At 44.0% G+C, this 17,978-nt stretch overlaps 1 protein-coding gene across 2 annotated transcripts; it reads right to left on the bottom strand.

Annotated features, from left to right (window-relative positions):
* Positions 1-5,008: 5,008 nt before the first annotated feature.
* bms1 (BMS1 ribosome biogenesis factor) lies at positions 5,009-17,524 on the bottom strand. 2 transcript variants are annotated; one of them, XM_053414082.1, is made up of 23 exons: positions 17,425-17,524; positions 15,854-16,034; positions 15,501-15,691; positions 14,348-14,427; positions 14,010-14,198; positions 13,715-13,857; positions 13,421-13,542; positions 13,002-13,195; positions 12,689-12,831; positions 11,539-12,119; positions 11,020-11,121; positions 10,571-10,722; positions 10,379-10,460; positions 10,058-10,137; positions 8,943-9,131; positions 8,631-8,819; positions 8,104-8,284; positions 7,771-7,829; positions 7,402-7,524; positions 6,865-7,012; positions 6,186-6,361; positions 5,812-5,973; positions 5,009-5,421 (listed from the first exon to the last, which is right to left on the bottom strand). In XM_053414082.1, the coding sequence occupies exons 2-23, from the start codon at positions 16,024-16,026 to the stop codon at positions 5,194-5,196; spliced, it is 3,687 nt and encodes a 1,228-aa protein (XP_053270057.1). In that variant the 5' UTR covers positions 16,027-16,034; positions 17,425-17,524; the 3' UTR covers positions 5,009-5,193. The 2 variants fall into 2 exon arrangements, with proteins under 2 accessions (XP_053270057.1, XP_053270058.1); XM_053414083.1 differs by having other exon boundaries at positions 15,854-16,050; positions 17,425-17,495.
* Positions 17,525-17,978: the final 454 nt, after the last annotated feature.

Here is a 17,978-nt window from a genome sequence, read left to right on the forward strand (position 1 = left end):
TGTTCGGGACCGTCACAATAAAAGCTTTACCACAACCTTTAAAATGTAGCATTTTCTATGTTTAGCCCCAAAACAAGTTCCTATTTCATAGTATTTACATCATTTCCTTTCCAGGTGTTTGTTCACAGTTAAACCTTCGCAGAGAGTTAGTTGTGTCAATGCAATATACCTTATAATTAAAGAATTACACAAGAATCTAGGATGATACAAAGTCAACTTTATGATTGTGGAGTCAAACCACATGTTGCAAAAGCTAAATCAAAATGACCACATTTAAATGACAATCCAATTCGTACTAAGTCTCACATTGACTTGAAAATTTGACTTGACATAATTGTGACTTTCAACTTTTGGATTTTTTTTTCATAATTTAAACAATGACCATTCCCCCCCCCCCCCAAAAAAAACGTATATAACAACTAAATAACACAAACACCTCATCGTGCGGGGCACATCATCATCACCGCACATCATCTTGCAGCGCACGATGATGTGCGCCACATAACAGCCTTTTGATTATTGTGCGCCCCAGGATGATGTGCGTGGCAGGATGATGTGCGGTGATGACGATGTGCGCCGCAGGATGATGTGCGGTGATGATGATGTGCTCCAAAGGATGATGTGCGGCGCAGGATGATGTGCGCCACTGGACGAAATGCGCCGCAGGATGATGTGCGCGGCAGGACGATGTGCGCCGCAGGACGATGTGCGCTGCCCCAGGATGATGTGCACCGCAGGACGTTGTGCGCCGCCCCAGGATGATGTGCACCGCAGGACGATGTGCCCCAGGATGATGTGCGCCAGGATGATGTGCGCCAGGATGATGTGCGCTGCAGTATGATGTGCGCTGCAGGACGATGTGCACCGCAGGATGATGTGCGACGATGTGCGCATGCGCGCCGATGCGCGCCGCAGGATGATGTGCGCCGCAGGATGATGTGTGCGGCAGGATGATGTGTGCCCCAGGATGATGTGAGCGGTAGGAAGATGTGCTCCGCAGGAAGATGTGCGCCGCAGTGCGCCTCAGGCAGGGGCGGTTCTGGCTAATTGGAGGCCCTGGGCAAAGAACAATTTTGAGCCCCCCCCCCCAAAAAAAAAAAAAATCTATTTTGACTATGTGTGTGTGTGTGTGTGTGTGTGTGTGTGTGTGTGTGTGTGTGTGTGTGTGTGTGTGTGTGTGTGTGTGTGTGTGTGTTTGTGTGAGAGAGAGAGAAAGAGAGAGAGAGAGAGAGAGAGAGAAAGAGAAAGAGAAAGAGAGAGAAAGTGAGTAAATAAGTGTGTGAGAAAGGGAGACATGTGAGTGAGTAAGTTAGTGTTTGTGTCATAGTAACCCAGGGGTAGTCTACCTTTACTATCGAAAGAGCCATTTTGCCCCCTCTTCCCCTCTTGGAGCCAAACAAATATTTGATAACACAGGTTATAAAGTTATATATATAGTTATACAATATATATAAAAACTATAGTTTGTTGCATTTATTAAATTATAGAACGACAATAAAAAAACTGTTTAACTGCTATTTTAACCTGTTACAAAAAAGGAAAACACCAAACTTATGAAGAGGAGAACATAATACATGTGTAGGCCTACTTTGAAATAAATGAAACACAGAACTCTGCTTTTTTTGCTCATCTCCAGCTTGGTACTTTTCAGCAGATGCTGCGTGCTCGCTCTGGAAATGTCTTTCAACATGACATTTCTTATTGTTTGCTAATTCCTCGCCACATATCAAGCATACAGGTAAACCTACATAGTTGGCAGTGAAAGTTAATCTGAAAATTAATCTGTCCACGCAGAGTTAAACTCTCTATTTACCTCCCAGACATTTCTTTTGGGGGATTTGTCCTTGGTTAGTTTACCGAGGACACTATAGATTAGCAACCTGCAGGTAAGAGCGCCAGGACGTAATAGGATGTGACGCATATTTTAGTTCACGAAATATTAAAACAAAACATGAGACCAGGTCAGACTGGAGGCGGACACAGACGCTGAAGCTCGGTACAAACCAAATGCAGCTTCTGCTCTGATCAAGAAGCTGCAGCGCTGATGTCTGATCAGCTGTGACCAGAGAAACTCTGTGTTTTCACTGTTTCCACTGATAAGAAGCAGGCGGTAAGTCACTGAGCGGCTGCTTCACGTGAACGAGCTCTGATCTCACTGAGTCTCTCTGAGTGAGCGGGGCGGGGGGCGGAGCCCCGGGGCCTGTGTGTGTGTCCGCTATCTGGGAGCACGCACCCACACATTCACCCGCTCCTGGTATTTCATGACGGCCTGATACGATGATGATTTAAAAAATGAACGTGAACGTGATGTTCACTCACGTTCATTATATGAAAACGTATTCGTTAAGTTCACCGTTCGCGAAAAATATGCGCAACATGCATAACACTGTACAGGGAGCCACTGCAGAGGGGCTCCGGAGCCGCATGTTGCCGACCCCTGCACTAACCAAACACACACAAAAAAATCATCTGGCCCGCGACGCGGTTTTCTATTATCTATCATATCACTGTGTGGGGAATTGGCAACTGCAGGCGCCCCTGCTTGATGCTGTGTGAGAAGGGGGAAGGGGAGGGGGCGAGGGGGACAGTTCACCTCTGGGTCTCCCAAATGCAGTGATTCTCAAACTGCGCCCCAACTGCGGTAGGGGATATGTGAGGAGGAACTAATGTTTTGAGTCTAAACTTTTGACGTCCGCATCTCTTTAACGGTGGAACTGTAAACAAATCATTCTTTCGCCGTAGGCAGGGGTCGGCAACCCGCGGCTCTACAGCGGCTACCTGTACAGTGTTGTGCGGGCGAGTGTGTGCGTGTGTGTCCCCAGACATCACACACACACAGGCCCCGGGGCTCCGCCCTCTCACATTCGCTCAGAGACAGTGAGATCAGAGCTCGTTCCTGTTAAGCAGCCGGTCAGTGACAAACAAGACACGGTGTTAAAAAAACAGGTTGAAAAGAAAGTACGATGAAGCTATTGGGTTCATATTGAATGAAGGAGGACATGTGGAGTGATTTATTTGAAAAATAAAGAAAAAAATCATTAATACGACGAGGCCCCCTGGTGGCCGACGCCCTGGGCAACTGCCCGACTTGCCCAATGGGACGCGCCACGCCTGGCCGCAGGACAATGTGCCCCCCAGGATGATGTGAGTGCGCCGCAGGACGTTGTGCGCCGCAGGATGATGTGAGTGCGCCGCAGGACGTTGTGCGCCACAGGACGATGTGAGTGCGCCAGGACGATGTGTCCCGATGTGCGCCGCAGGATGATGTGCCCCTTAGGATGATGTGTGCCGCAGGATGATGATGTGCTGAAGGATGAAGTCCGCCACTGGACGATGTGCCGCAGGACGATGTGCGCCCCAGGATGATGTGCACCTCAGGATGATGTGCGCAGCAGGATGATGTGCGCCGCAGGATGACGTGCGTGTGCTGCAGGACGATGTGCGCCCCAGGATGATGTGCGTCGCTGGATGATGTGCGTGCGCCGCAGGACGTTGTGCGCCGCAGGACGATGTGCGCCGCAGGACGTTGTGCGTCCCAGGATGATGTGCGCCGCAGGATGATGTGCGCCGCAGGATGATGTGCCCCTTAGGATGATGTGCGCCGCAGGATGATGATGTGCTGCAGGAGGATGTGCGGCGCAGGATGAAGTGCGCCACTGGACGAAATGCGCCACAGGACAATGTGTGCCGATGTGCGCCGCCGGACAATGTGCTCCGATGTACGCCGCAGGACGATGTGCGCCCCAGGATGATGTGCGCCGCAGGATGACGTGCGTGCGCTGCAGGACGTTGTGCGCCGCAGGACGTTGTGCGCCCCAGGATGATGTGCGCCGAAGGATGATGTCCGCTGCAGGATGATTTGCGCCGCAGGACGTTGTGCGCCAACGTGCGCCCCAGGATGATGTGCGCGCAGGATGATGTGCGATGTGCGCTGCAGGACGATGTGCGCCCCAGGATGATGCGGCAGGATGATGTGCGTGGCACGATGATGTGCGTCGCAATGTTAAGTGGGGCGGCATTGCTAGCTATACGTCCAACCCTCCTTTATCCGGGCTTTGGACCAGCAAAATGAGCCAAAAAAGACACTCTGGCAGAGCAAGTTTTGTTTTTCATCAGGGTCCTGAAAGGGTTCATTTTCACCACGTTCCACACTAGAGGTCTGGAAATGTCTCGATTCTTAGATGTATCACGATGTGGACTCTGCATCGATGAAGAGACTGAACTCAATGACTCATGAGGTGCCAGCACCTCGGCACACAAAACACACTGAGGACGTTAATCAGTCGTGCCAGTGACGGTGAAACAATGTGTGTCAATGCAATATACCTTATAATTAAAGAATTACACAAGAATCTAGGATGATACAAAGTCAACTTTATGATTCTGGAGTCAAACCACATGATGCAATAGCAAATCAAAATGATCACATTTAAATGACAATCCTTTAATTGTCACTTAAATTTCTACTCTCATACTAAGTCTCACATTGACTTAAAATTTGACTAGACATAATTGGGACTTTCAATTTTTGGATTTTTTTTCATAATTTAAACAATGACCATTCCTAATTCCCCCATGCAGAGATGGCTTCTTTTGAAAAATCTCTCAGATGATCATGTATTAATCCATTTCAGTGCATAAGACAATAAAAGGTTCTAGTATCGTCAACTTAGAGAAATGAAAAGGTCCATCCATAACACTGTATTTTAAAATAGCTAAAAGAAAAAAATCCCCTAATAAGACTGTTTGAGATTTTCTTTGATCAGTGATTTGTCACTAAGTTAACAAGCTGGAGGAGCTACTTGTTCCCCCCCCCCCCAACACCTAAATAACACAAACAAATCAAACATTTAGACGAGGAAACACGTGGAGTCACTGTCACTAAACTGAAGACAATTTGTCATTTGCTCACCAACGACATATTCAATGAAAATGTAATGCTAATAACTGTCTTGCTTATTGGAATCATATTTTTATTATATATACACACATTAAGAAAACATCAAGCTTTATGAGGTCATATTTTCATTTATTATTAAGATGTTTTATTAAAATAATGTCAGATACATTTTTCTTTACAGCTAATTTTCATTTCAAAACAAAGAAAAATATACTAAAAATGACCCTTACACAGTAATGAAAAACATGCTTAGAGTCCCAGTAGGACACAGAGGTTTGCCTCATTCATCCAGGTCAGCCGTCCTGTGGCGCCCCTTTTAGACTGGACCTTTGCTTCTTCTTGTCCAACTGGCCCATGACACGGTACAGTTTTTTACGAGCCTCCTTCTGTCTCTTCAGCTTGGCTTCCTCGTCTTTCCCCTTCTGCTGAAGGAACTCCTTGTGTTTGGCGTGCTGCACCACATGGTTTTTCTTCGTCTTGTAGTGGTGAACTGTGTTCAGAGCGTGGAGCAGGGCGGCCACCTAAAGCACCGGGACAAGAAAAAAGTTTCACTGCAAGAAATTGTACAAGGTGCTCTTGTTTTTAAAGCAGCCCACAACAAACCGTTCTGTCTGGCCATTGTTTCAATCATTTCATAAATAGAAAGGATGCCATAAGTTGTTATTCCTTTTCAAACAGAACCAGCAGGTACAACGTCATGGCATCTGAAACCTGTGCACAAAACTATGGACTTCCCCGAAAAATCCTGGACAGATGCAAATTACTGCTGCCAAACAGAAAACTACACACATAAGGAGAAACAGCAGTTACAGTGACGTTTGTGTAGTCATTAGTCTAAATTGTTAAATTAAAGTTTCAGTATAACTGTGGCTAAGAGCTGAATCTTGATGAGCTGAATCAGTTTCACACACCTTCTTCTCGTGGGGCTCTCGGATCACACTGGGACGCTTCAGGTCTCGGGGTGTCGGTCCTTTACGTATCTTGTATTTGAGTTTGCTCTTGAAGGGCAGCGCCTTCTGGAGCTCCCTGGGGATGTGCAGGGGGTTGAAGTGTCTTTGGGCTCGAACAACCGGCTGAGGGGAAAAGGACAAAAGTTTTCGAACCAGAAACTTCTTGTAGTGAGGTGACAGCGCTAATCACTGTATCACCGGGCCACCCTGTCCAAACAGTCAAGAACCCCAGATATTCAGTTTACTGTCATATAAAAGAACCAAGCTGTAGCAAGTAAAGACTCTTAATTCTTCCTTCATGCATCAGATCAGTTGTTTACAGATCATCAGACTACCTTGTACAGAGAGTCAGCGTTGGGTTTGTTGCGGATCTCCATGTCATATTTTATCTGCCCCAGAGTCCTCATGCCCGCCCAGCCGTCCTTCTGACCAACAGGCAGCAGCAGAGAGGTGACCGGGTTGTAGAGCTGAGGAACAGTGACTGGATACCAGGAGCGCAGGAACACAATGTCTGCACAACAGAGTCACACACAAACATAGTAAACACATAGTGTCTGATTAGTTGTTAATTCCAGCATGTCCACGAAATAGAGACAAACAGGTGAAGATAAAGGTGGAGATTACAGGTAGAAGAATTAAAAAGGTACCACAATTAAGAATTACAGGTACAAGACAACAAGGAAGTAGCTTTTTCAACAAACTCCTCATAGAAATAAAATCAATCTTTTGCCTTTTATCGAATTACTTATCGGTTAATCAGAAAGATCCACATATTAATTGATCATAAAAAAATTGCAATTGTAAACTTCAAAAGGAAAAAAACAAAAATCAAACTGAAAAAGTATGATATTCAAATGTTCTCCACCATTCCATCAGATGGAAATATTCTACATATCTTGAGCATCATTTTATTCACATTTCCCCCAAATTCAGCCTCACAGGTTTAGTTTATTCAGAAACAGTAGGAACACCTGTTTAAAATAAGATATAAATACAAGTCAAACAGGCGCTTACCACTCATGAGCAGACGGTCCTCGAACGTGGCTCTGTAAGCTCCTGGTGGTGTTGACAACGCTTTCTTGATCTGACCTCTGACCCCTGACACTGTCCGCACAGAAGCACCTTCAAATTTAGCGACCTCCAGCAATGTATTGAACATGCCCTGTGAACAGAGAGAGAGAGAGATCAGGAAAGGCAAATGGTTTAATACAACACGTCTGCTTCTTCATGCTTCACTGTCTCATCATTTCTACAAACAACCAAAACCATGCTGCCTCACAACAAACGTTTGCTTTATCGTCTATGCTGTTATTGTGACATGTTTGTCTTACTTAACCATGTACTTAAAACTGGACAAAAAAAAACTTTGATTATGATGCAGATAACCCAGAGTCACTCCAGTTCATTAAGAAGGAATTCAATCTTAAAGAATGTTTCTGGAGCAAAATATCTCTCTAATCTGGATTTGGAGATTATTGATTCGTCAGTCGTTAAAACTAAATGTTTTTCACATTTAGGCGGAGAACAACGTGATAACTGGAGTTTCCTTACCTTAATGAAGCTGGTATTCTTAAAGATCTTGTAGGGGTAACCAATGAGTTTCAGCTTCTTCACTACAGTCACTGATTTATCCAGATCCAGGATCACTCCTGTGGCTGCAATTCGGAAATTAGCCTGCAGGGGAAACGCAAAATACTTGCTCAAACACTCTATAAATTCCATGAGAAATGAGACATATAGATGTTCGTCCAATAAAAAAACACCACAACATTCTGATATTAAGAAGAATGATGCCTATTTTCATAAAGTCCCATCGGGTCATAACGAAGGTGGCAATGTTCTCACGTCTATTACAACTGGAATTTAAATGAGGTTATTCTCTGTAAGATTTGAACTGAACCAAGTGATTTAGTGACTTACTTTAACTCCTGCTACTGTCTGCAGAGCGAGGAAACCGGTGCCCTGTGGTGTGATGGGACCTTCAATGAGACACAAGAAAACAAAATCATGGTCATTATCATACAAGGGATAATCTTTAACAGGAATCACAACAACTGACTCGTTTTAGGGTCTGGAATTTCCATGTAATTGATATAACTAATTCTAATGAACCACAGGTCTAACACGTTTCAGCTGATTAAAGCTATGTGAATGGAAAAAGACAGGAAAGTACATCAAATTAAGGTTCATAAAGATTCAAATCTCACTCATCACAATACACAAACAGTCGCCAGTGCTTTGACTGCATCTCACCCCAGATGGAGGCTCCACAGTGCATGTGCTCCGGTGTGTATTTGAGCAGGCGGTTGCGTCCGTTGTGATCTTCAATGTGGTAGAGGGGGATGGTCTGGAAGCGCCTCCAGCCCAAGGACAGGATGAGGGGGTCCCGTGTCTTCAGGATGCGCTTGTACCAGCGGTGCTTCTTTAGTCGCAACTGACACACACAAGCACACGTGGACGGTCAATGGACACGTATGTATAGCCAAACTGGCTTAAAATATACAGATAATTCAAGAGTTTCAAATAAAATGCCTGACCCATAAGAAGTCATTTTTAAAAGTTGATTAATGTATAAGCGTCCAATTGGTCCAAATGTTTTCACAACCAGCAATTATATATTAAGGGACTTCGAATTTGTTCAGTTTAAAATCTTTGAAGAGAATTCATGATTATCACCTGAATATTGATGAGTGAAGCTTTAATAAACCCAAACTTAGTTAGTTTATACAGTGTCAACAATTTCATAGCACAATTAGTGATGTGCAAACCACTGCACGTACCTGCAGGTATCCTATGTTGCCTTCACTGGAGCCCAGACCTCCGAGGATGATGGGGTAATGGGGATCGAAGTTGTTGACAAATTCACAGGGGAGGGAGGAGATTTCTAATCTGACGTACATTCCTGGCCTGAAGCCTTCGTACTGCACTCGGGTGTCATCGTCCACATCCTCAAACTCTGCCCTGTTCAGCTGAGATAATAAGATAAAACATACAAACAGACACATGGTTAAATGATAAATCACATACCTGTTAATACAGTAACAGTAACTGATAGATAATAAAAAGTATCTCAGTGTAGCAAGTGATGATACCTCAGCCTGTTTCTGCAGCTCCTCCTTCAGGTCATCAAAGTAAGTTGCGTCCTCATCGTCGTATTCTGCATTAAATCGCTCTTTCAGTCTGCGTTTCTTCTCCAGGCGCTTGTTCTTCAGGAGCTCATCATCGTCGACCCTCACCAGACTCTCCTCAGCTTCATCCTCTTCCTCCTCACCCTCACCCTTCTGTTAGTCACAAAGTGTACATGAAAGGATTCCATCAAAGGGAAAAGGTTTTCCTGAGATTCCATTGGCTGGAAACGATTTTTTTTTTACATTCTAGAAATGTAATAGTTAATTGTAGCTACTCAGACACAGTATGTTCCACACTCTATCAAGGTTCTGAGTAAAATAGTAAATTAAATCACTTCTATGTAGGATTCAAAACATGAACTGATTGACTTTCAATTTGAGGGTTTACATCCACATCTGCTTGATAACCTTAAATACAAAAAGACTCCAAGTGTCACTCAATGTGGCTGTAAACAGCCTCTAATGTCGTATCAGCTGATAATCCTCTCAGTCAGTGTCAGTATGCTAAAGTGGTTGTTGAGGGACTGAGTGATGTGCTTTTGAGATTGTGATGTGGCTGATGGCGTTACAGTTAAGTTCAGAGAGGTTGGGTGTGGGAAGACCGATTACTGTGGCAGCAGTATGGGATAATTTTTTCAATTAGATTTGTATAGTGCCAATCATAACATACATTATCTAAGGCACTTCACAAAGTATTATAGACAAACTTGAGTTCCCACAATGAGCAGCACTTTGGCGACTGTGGAGAGAACCAACTCCCTCATTAACTGGAAGAAACATCTGCCAGAGCCAGACTCGGTGTGAGTTATGTGTGTTTTGTCTGGTTTGTTACAGAGAGCATGTTAAAGAAACATGATGGTTTGGATGATAGTGTTGTACAATTGCATGATAAGTTGGGTGTGTATTATTGTCCAGTGTGAGTCCAAGGTATTTGAAGGGGTCAACCATTAAACAGACCACTGGAACATTCGGTCAGTTTTAACACGGCAATGTTGATATGCAAACTAAACTAACACACAGAAATATTACAGCAGTGGAAAATGAGCTTAGTTTCAGATATTAAAGGAAACTTGACGTACATCAGCTTGATCCTGCTGCTCCTTTGGGCCTTTGTGGACTTCTCCCGTTTCCAAATCCTCAAAGTCGCCATATAGTTCCTCTATAGCATAACAGAAGACGGTATGATGAGATATATTTTTACACACCAAATGGTGTGTATGCTTGTTCTGTCAGAAACAAAACTGAGCACAACTTCAACTTCATGCTTAACTCCAAATCACTAAGCCAGTACTAAACTAAAGTGGCAGCTCAAAAGCATTAGAGTGGATGGTTCTTCACAGCACAAACATTTACTAAGAAACCGGTATGAGGTGTTTCTCTTCCTGAACTCCTCTCCTTACCATCCTCCTTCAGCCGTGTGGCAGCATCCTGGCCTTCCTCCCACTTCCCTGTTACAAAGCAGTCTCTGATGGAGTTTAACATCTGGAAAAGAAAAGTTTTACTTCAACATCTTTCCTGGATTACATATCAAGAGCACATGGGGATTGAAGAGAGGGAAACAGTTTTTACAAAAGAGTTTGAAATGACTCTACCTCCTCTAAATCCCAGTTGTGGGAGGTGTCAGGTATGAAACGGGAGCAGTCCATCGAGTTTGCCGTGACCTTTTTGCTCTGCTGAGGTCGACTGACTCGAAAAAGTCCGCCCAACTCCTCCTCATCCTCATCAGAGTCATTTGCATTGACAACTGAAAAAAAGACAACAGTTAACATAAATCAAACATATATTTGAATACTTAAAATGTAGATTCAGCCATGGATGGTCACTTGGATAATTGTATGCTGGTTATAAACATGGTGGGTATTTGGACCGTATTGATTTTCATGTAAAAAGGTCTATAACCTCAAATTTTACACAATGTTATATAAAATTCTTACATAATTCATATATCCTGATTTCACATTAATATAAACAAAAGTGTAAATATGTAGAAATATGTCCATGGAATGAGCCTTGTATTAAAATAGGAGGGGACATTAAATACCTGATCCATAAACCAGTTTTCTCAGATTGGGGACAGCTTCTTGTTGCCGTAGAAATGCTTCTGATGCTTTCTGCTGCAGACCCTCCTTCCACCTCAGATCCCCTGATGATGAAACAGCAGAAGGAACCTTCAGTGTCACAACATGGCTCTTGATCAGAGTCTACATGGAAATTAAAACTGCAAATACTATTCTGACTAAATGTGATCAATTCAAAGAGTCAAACCACCTTGTTCCATATTGGGGGAGAAACAACTTGACATGAGATGAACCAAACTTGGTCTGGTCCAGTTAATGCTTTTGAGTCCCATCTGGACCCTGGTCTGAACATTTAAGTTCTATTACTTTTTCTTATATAATTCTATGTAGTTCTACATTTTAAACCTGTGAGAGCTGTGGTTTTATATGTTGTTCAGGTTTCGGTATCAGCAGCATTATGAGGGGGAAAAAGTGCCGTTATGTATCCTTATCCTTAAAACTGAACTGCATTTGAAAATAAACAGATGCAAAATTGTATTTACCCTGCTCTTCCTCTCCCTCACTCTCCGTGGCCATTTGTTCAGCCGCTGCACCATCCTCCTCTTCCTCTGATTCATCATCTTCGTCATCACTCGCTTCCTCGTCCTCCTCAGAACAGTGTCCAGAGTCTCCTGCTCGCCCAGCCTCCGCCTTCTCTTCACTCTCCCCCTCACTCGCCTCCAGGTCATCATCACTGTCTGCAAACACCGGCACCTCAGCGATCTTCTCCCCCTCTACTTTCTCCTCTAGTTTCTGTTTCTTCACCAGTGGTGGGCTGATTCTTGAAATGGTTTCTGTCCCCTCAGATTTGGCTCTTGCTTCTTTGAGGAAAGTGGAAATGTTATCCTCTTCTTCATTCTCTTCCTCCTCCTGGTCACTGTCCTCATCATTGCTGGAACCGCTGACATCATCATCATCTTCTTCTTCTACTTCTTCCTCCTCATCATCCTCCTCCTCATCCTCCTCCTCATCTTCCTCATCCTCCTCCTTCTTCTCGTGGTCCTCCTTAGAGAAGACTACCGCCCTCCTCTCTCTCTGGGTGTTGGGATCCCAGACTCGCTTCTCAGTAGGACCCTCCTTCTCTCTGGCACACAGATATAAACACGGTTAGAACATTTAGAAACTATCATGGTTCCTCGATGCTAGACCTCTCTTTTGCCATCAAATGTTGTGTTTATCTAACATATTACACACGAATACCGCGACTGACAAACAACATATTTTAGTTTTGAATGGAGTCAAAACACCTTGTGTATTTTTCTGCTCAAATAATATTATTTTGCTCAGTAATGGATCCTGTTATTAAGGAGAGACACATTAATTGATCAAATTTAATTGTGCCCAAAAGTTCTTAATGCTAGCTCAAATCTTAACATCTATTCATTTTATACACCCGTGGGGTTGATAAAAACACAACCTATGGACAATGAAAGAGCCGGACCCACATTTCTGATTCTACATACACTTTGGACTGCATCCACAAGGTTTGTGTGGACATAGAAAGACGGGTTTATACTTTCACATCCAGTGGGATTTGAAAGGTATAAACTCGACTGAGCTACTTAATGCAGTAACTCTCAGATCTGAAGTGTCTGTCTGTGCATAAGAAGAGAAGAGGAGAGAGAGAGAGAGTGGAACTGTGTGTTGTGTCACCCGCTCTGCTCCTCGATGTCTGTGGGGTCCAGGGTGGCAGAGCCGCTGAACAGAGACACTTTACTGGCAGCCATCTTCACATCCAGGGTAGCATGCGTGTCGATGAGGGACTGGACCAGCTCTGTGGTGGGCCGCACCTCCTCCTGCACCACAGAAAGAAGAATACGCAACAGAACTTCTATTGTGATCTCAATGGTCAAATACTTCGATTAGTGAAAGCTGCGATGAACAACAGGCTGTCAGGTCTCTACAAAAACACCTCAGATCACTGAGATGTAGAACATTCCCCACCATGCTGAGAGCGAACACACACCTGCTGCTGATTGACATGGCTGGCAGGAAGGTCGATATACACGGCATCTTTGTCGTACACGACCCCCCCGACCCCAGCCATGGGCGCGTAGAGCAGGCGCTCCTTCTCGTTCAGCGCTCGTTTTTTCTGAGCATCTGGCAGCGGGCACGGATCAGGCAGGAAGTTCACGTCGGCCACCTGAAAGTCTCCGACACCTGCAAGAGGAAAGGGCACACAACTTAAGGCCGGCGCATGCTTCTGCGTTTTCAGGGGCCCGCAAACGCAAGTGATGTGCAGCAGAAAAGGTTTTCAGCTACAAATAAGGTAAATACTAGTAATGTTCCATCAGTAAAGTTAAGTGGCAGAATCACACAACAACGCAAGATATTGATCCACAACGAAAACATTTATTTGGAAAACTAACTACTATGCTTATGTACCTGGGACATGGACTTGGCCTTTGTTTTTCAAATATGTCCCTCTCAGGTAGCCATAGAGTGACACAGTCCGGTCACACTTTGGGTCTGTTCTCACCTTCTCGGGATCAGTCAGGTCCTCCATACTGTTTCAATGCACAGCAAAGTATGGAGAAGATAATGAGTACAAAGTGAAAGCATACAAGTGTGCCCACATGTCCAGCACATCTCAAACTGACTGAAGTGAGCTGCTGTCTTAAATGACAGTAAAGTCATGTGACTCTGGAGTGTGCTCATCTCCAGGTCACACTCACCCACCGGTCAACCAGCACATAAGGATGGGACTGCTGCCACACCAGAGGACGGAACTTCATGACGGCGATGAAGCGGCCAAGGTTCTTCACTTCCTGCGTCTGATATTCACCGTACACCATACCAGACAGATAGAACAGCTTGGCCCCCTGAAGGGTTCAAACACAACAGGCACACACGTGTGAAGTCTTTTATGATGTTGTTGATCATGAGCAGAGGAGTTTTTGTTTCAATGTGAAAGGTTGTGTATGAGGATTGGGACGGGCTTCCAGGAGTAAAGATGTGAGCGTGTTGCGTTTACCTGGTACACCTCGGTCCAGAAGCGGTGTTTGAGGTTCTTCTTGGTCTTTCTCAGTGCCTTGTTGTTCTTGAATGAATCCAGATGTGTCAGCACACCCATGATACGAGGAAAGCCGTGGACCTGACAGATGTTGAGAAACTCAAAGGTCTCCATTTCGAAGCCGAAGCTGGCATCGATCAACATCAATACCTGGAGAGAGAAAACACAAAGCAGTGAAATCAATGTCATTCAAGACTCGTTATTCATCCTTACAATTCAGGTATTATATTATTATATTCAAAAGTACACTGCTTCACATGTCTTTGAGACCAACTCCTTCATACGTGTATTAAACTTACCAGGTCAGCTACTTTTGCGAGGTCAATCATCGTGTTAATGTCATTGCTACACTCCATAAAAGTGAGGCGACGTTTCTTTCCTATAGGAAACACAACAAATGGTAAATAGTCAGTATTTATATAGCGCTTTTCTAGTCTTGATGACCATTCAAAGCTCTTTACAGATCAGTTTCCATTCACACACACATTCATACAGTGCATCTATTAGCAGCACTTTGTTATTCTATGGGGGGCCATTCAGGGTTCAGCATCTTGCCCCAGGACACTTCGGCATGCAGATGGGTCAGACTGGGGATCGAACTGCCGACCTTCAGGTTGGAGGACGACCGCTCTACCCCTCAGCCACAGCCCTCTCATCAAGCATTCACTTACCAAACATAAACAAGGGATGCAATGCCAGAGTTAAACTCTAACCACGTATTAACCACCAGAATTATTGATTAAAATTTCAAATGTCTATTTCTTTATCAGCACATGATATTATTCTTCACATGAGGCGGTAGTTTTGGGTCATTTGTGAAGGAAACTGAGGTAGGAATCCAGGGAATTGTGTACTGGGTCCCTAGTGGTCAGGGGCCTGAGCTATGGTGCAAATTCTACATACCGAGGATATCTTTAATTATCTGGCTTCACTTGACCTACCTTTTTTTGTGCTACAAAGCTGATTCAGTTAACAGAAAGAGTTTTATGTGAAATACTGTCCAATAATGACATTTTATTAATCAATATGATCACAGAATTAAACAAGACACACTAAAAAGAATGGCTATTTTTGCCCTTTTGTCTGATGAACAAACTATTATGAAAAGAATGTCCGACTGTTTCTGCTGTTAAAGCAGAATGAAGCAACTTTAATGAAAGAGTCACACTGTTGTGTCTGGACCGACTGACCAACACTTACAATGCCAATATACACTCAACAGAACACCATGTGCATTAGAAACAGGGGAGGGGCCGTTCTCGCTCACTTTATTAATTTTCAGTCAGGTGGCACAGGGTTATAATGGAGCAAAATTAAATTAATCCTTAGAGCATGACATCATGCCATGCAAAATTAAATGAAAAACATAACAGTTTCTTAAAGATGAGAGGGGACATTTAGTTTAAAACTCGTATGGAGAGGAAGATCAGAGAAACCATTTGCCACACTCACCAGAGACAATTGTCACAGGTCCACATATGTCCCCCAGCTTCTGCCGGGTGAAGTTTTTGATCAGGCAGCGGATCAGGGTGCTTTTTCCCACCTTGGGGGGCCCGACCACCACAATCACAATTGGTGGGGGTTCCAAGGGCGTCCGGTCCACAAGGGGTATGTGATGTTTTTTGCCCTTTATGTCCTGCGCCCTAAGGAAGAAAATACACAGGAAGGGAGTAGTTTCATATTTTCCATTCCATACACAGACGGTGACTTTTGAATTACAGCCTGGAGGCTACAGGGGATAGAAGTCTCAGAGTGTCTCGCAGATGTGCAGCACTACAGATACTGAGAAACACATCAGAACTGACCTGTGGAAGGTCTTGGCCATGCGGACAGCAGACTGAACCGCAAAGGCTTTGGGGTTGCGTTTTCGTGCATCCTCCTCCGTTGAGCCTCCCTGTTTCTTGAGCTTCTTCCTCTCCGCCTTCGGCCCGCTGTTCTTCTGCTGATGCTTCCTCTGTTCCTTTACCTTCCCGTCCATCCTGTCCACTGCAGCACAAAGACACTACACATCATGTAACAGCAGGTGTGAAGATCAATTTGCCTGCTCATGCTTTAGGTAAGTCCCTGAGAATATACACGAGCAAATCTGGGCAAAAGATACAGTGAAAATGTAGTATTCAAAAAGTATTCATGCCTCTTTTTTTACACACATTTAAATGTCTTTAAATACGTATTAACATGAATCTGTGAATTAATTGAATACCTCAGTGTTGTATGCAAGATGTATGTTTATAAATGGCAGTGGCACATCCCCCCTATACCTTGCACATGTTTTTATATAAAAATGAATATATGAACCTGTGTATTATTTGAATAGCTTAGTATTGATTGCACATAACAGGGTAGCTATGTTTATATATGACACTAGGCCCAGTTTAATGTTAAACACAATGTTATACTATATATAGTAGGGGGTCCCTGCTCCATCACTCCATCAGTTTGGGGTCCTTGGTCTGAAAAACGTTGAAGACCCCTGCACTAAGAGACAGACTTTGACTCATCCTGAAGACACTGAGGGACAGACAGAAACACATCCTGAAGACAATGATGGACAGACAGAGACTCTTCCTGAAGACACTGAGGGACAGACAGAGACTCTTCCTGAAGACACTGAGGGACAGACAGACACTCGTCCTGAAGACACTGAGGGACAGACAGAAACACATCCTGAAGACACTGATGGACAGACAGAGACTCTTCCTGAAGACACTGAGGGACAGACAGAGACTCTTCCTGAAGACACTGAGGGACAGACAGACACTTGTCCGTAAGACACTGATGGACAGACAGACACTCAACATGAAAACACTGAGGGAAAGACAGAGTTTCATCCTGAAGACACTGATGGACATAGGGAGTCTCATCATGAAAACACTGAGGGACAGAGACTCATCCTGAAGACACTGAGGAACAGACAGGGACTCATTCTTAAGACACTGGGGGACAGACAAGAGACTTATCCTGAAAACACTGAGGGACAGACAGAGTCTTATCCTGAAGACACTGAGGGACAGACAAGAGACGTATCCTGAAAACACTGAGGGACAGACAGAAACTCATCCTGAAGACACTGAGGGACAGACAAGAGACTTATCCTGAAGACGCTGAGGGACAGACAGAGACTCATCCTAAAATCAATCTGAGTGCTGTTTTGATTAGCTCTCTTGTTAATGTCCACGATGGAGCTCCGACAGGGACGAGGGCAAACACACGGTGAGAGTAGAAGAGAGTCTGCTGAGCTCTCTGTGTTTCAGTCGGTCAGGCAGAGCAGGACTGTGGCCATGTTTTTCTTCTGAAGATGGATAAACTGTGTCCGTACAACAGACGTTAACACTCTAACGCTACATGTTCGTCAAACAAACAGAAAAGTCCAAACCTGCAGATGAAGTGGCTGCAGTCAGTCTGTTGTCTCCTCTTCTCACGTGTGTAACGCGAACTCCGACACGGAAGTACAAGGATGTGCCACAGGTTTGTGAAACGAGTGGAAACAAATTTCAAAAAAAGGTTCCGCAAACATTCGAAGCTTCCTTTCTATTTCTTCTTCTTCTGATTACACTGACGGTTGGGAAACCAGTTCAAAGACATCGCCACCTATCGGACAATAAATACAACTATATAACTGTCCTTATTAAACCTTTTTTGTTTTCAGGTATCTAATGAGGTGATCATTTACTCCACCCGATTATGCTTCTGCACATAATTTTTTTAATATAATAAAATAAAATAAACAGCAAAAATATGCAGATATACATTTGTAATACGGGGGAAAAACACTCAATTTATATACAGTGTGTCTTCTTCACTGTGTTTCACTTGTGGAAGATATGTGTCGCTTGTGTTGTTTATAAATATTCTACAGATGAAATCGAGGAATATCTTCAGTACAGTTTACAAATAGTTTTTATAAGGAAGAAACTGAAAAGATTTGAC

Source organism: Pleuronectes platessa, chromosome 21 (assembly GCF_947347685.1).
Source record: "Pleuronectes platessa chromosome 21, fPlePla1.1, whole genome shotgun sequence".
Classification (NCBI taxonomy): domain Eukaryota; kingdom Metazoa; phylum Chordata; class Actinopteri; order Pleuronectiformes; family Pleuronectidae; genus Pleuronectes; species Pleuronectes platessa.

Coding starts and splice junctions, on each gene's coding strand:
- bms1 (XM_053414082.1), bottom strand. CDS start 16,026: ATGGACGGGAAGGTAAAGGAACAGAGGAAGCATCAGCAGAAGAACAGC. Junction 13,543..13,714: donor CCTTATGTGCTGGTTGACCG/GTGGGTGAGTGT, acceptor GCATTGAAACAG/TATGGAGGACCTGACTGATC. Junction 10,723..11,019: donor AAAACTGGTTTATGGATCAG/GTATTTAATGTC, acceptor TCTTTTTTTCAG/TTGTCAATGCAAATGACTCT.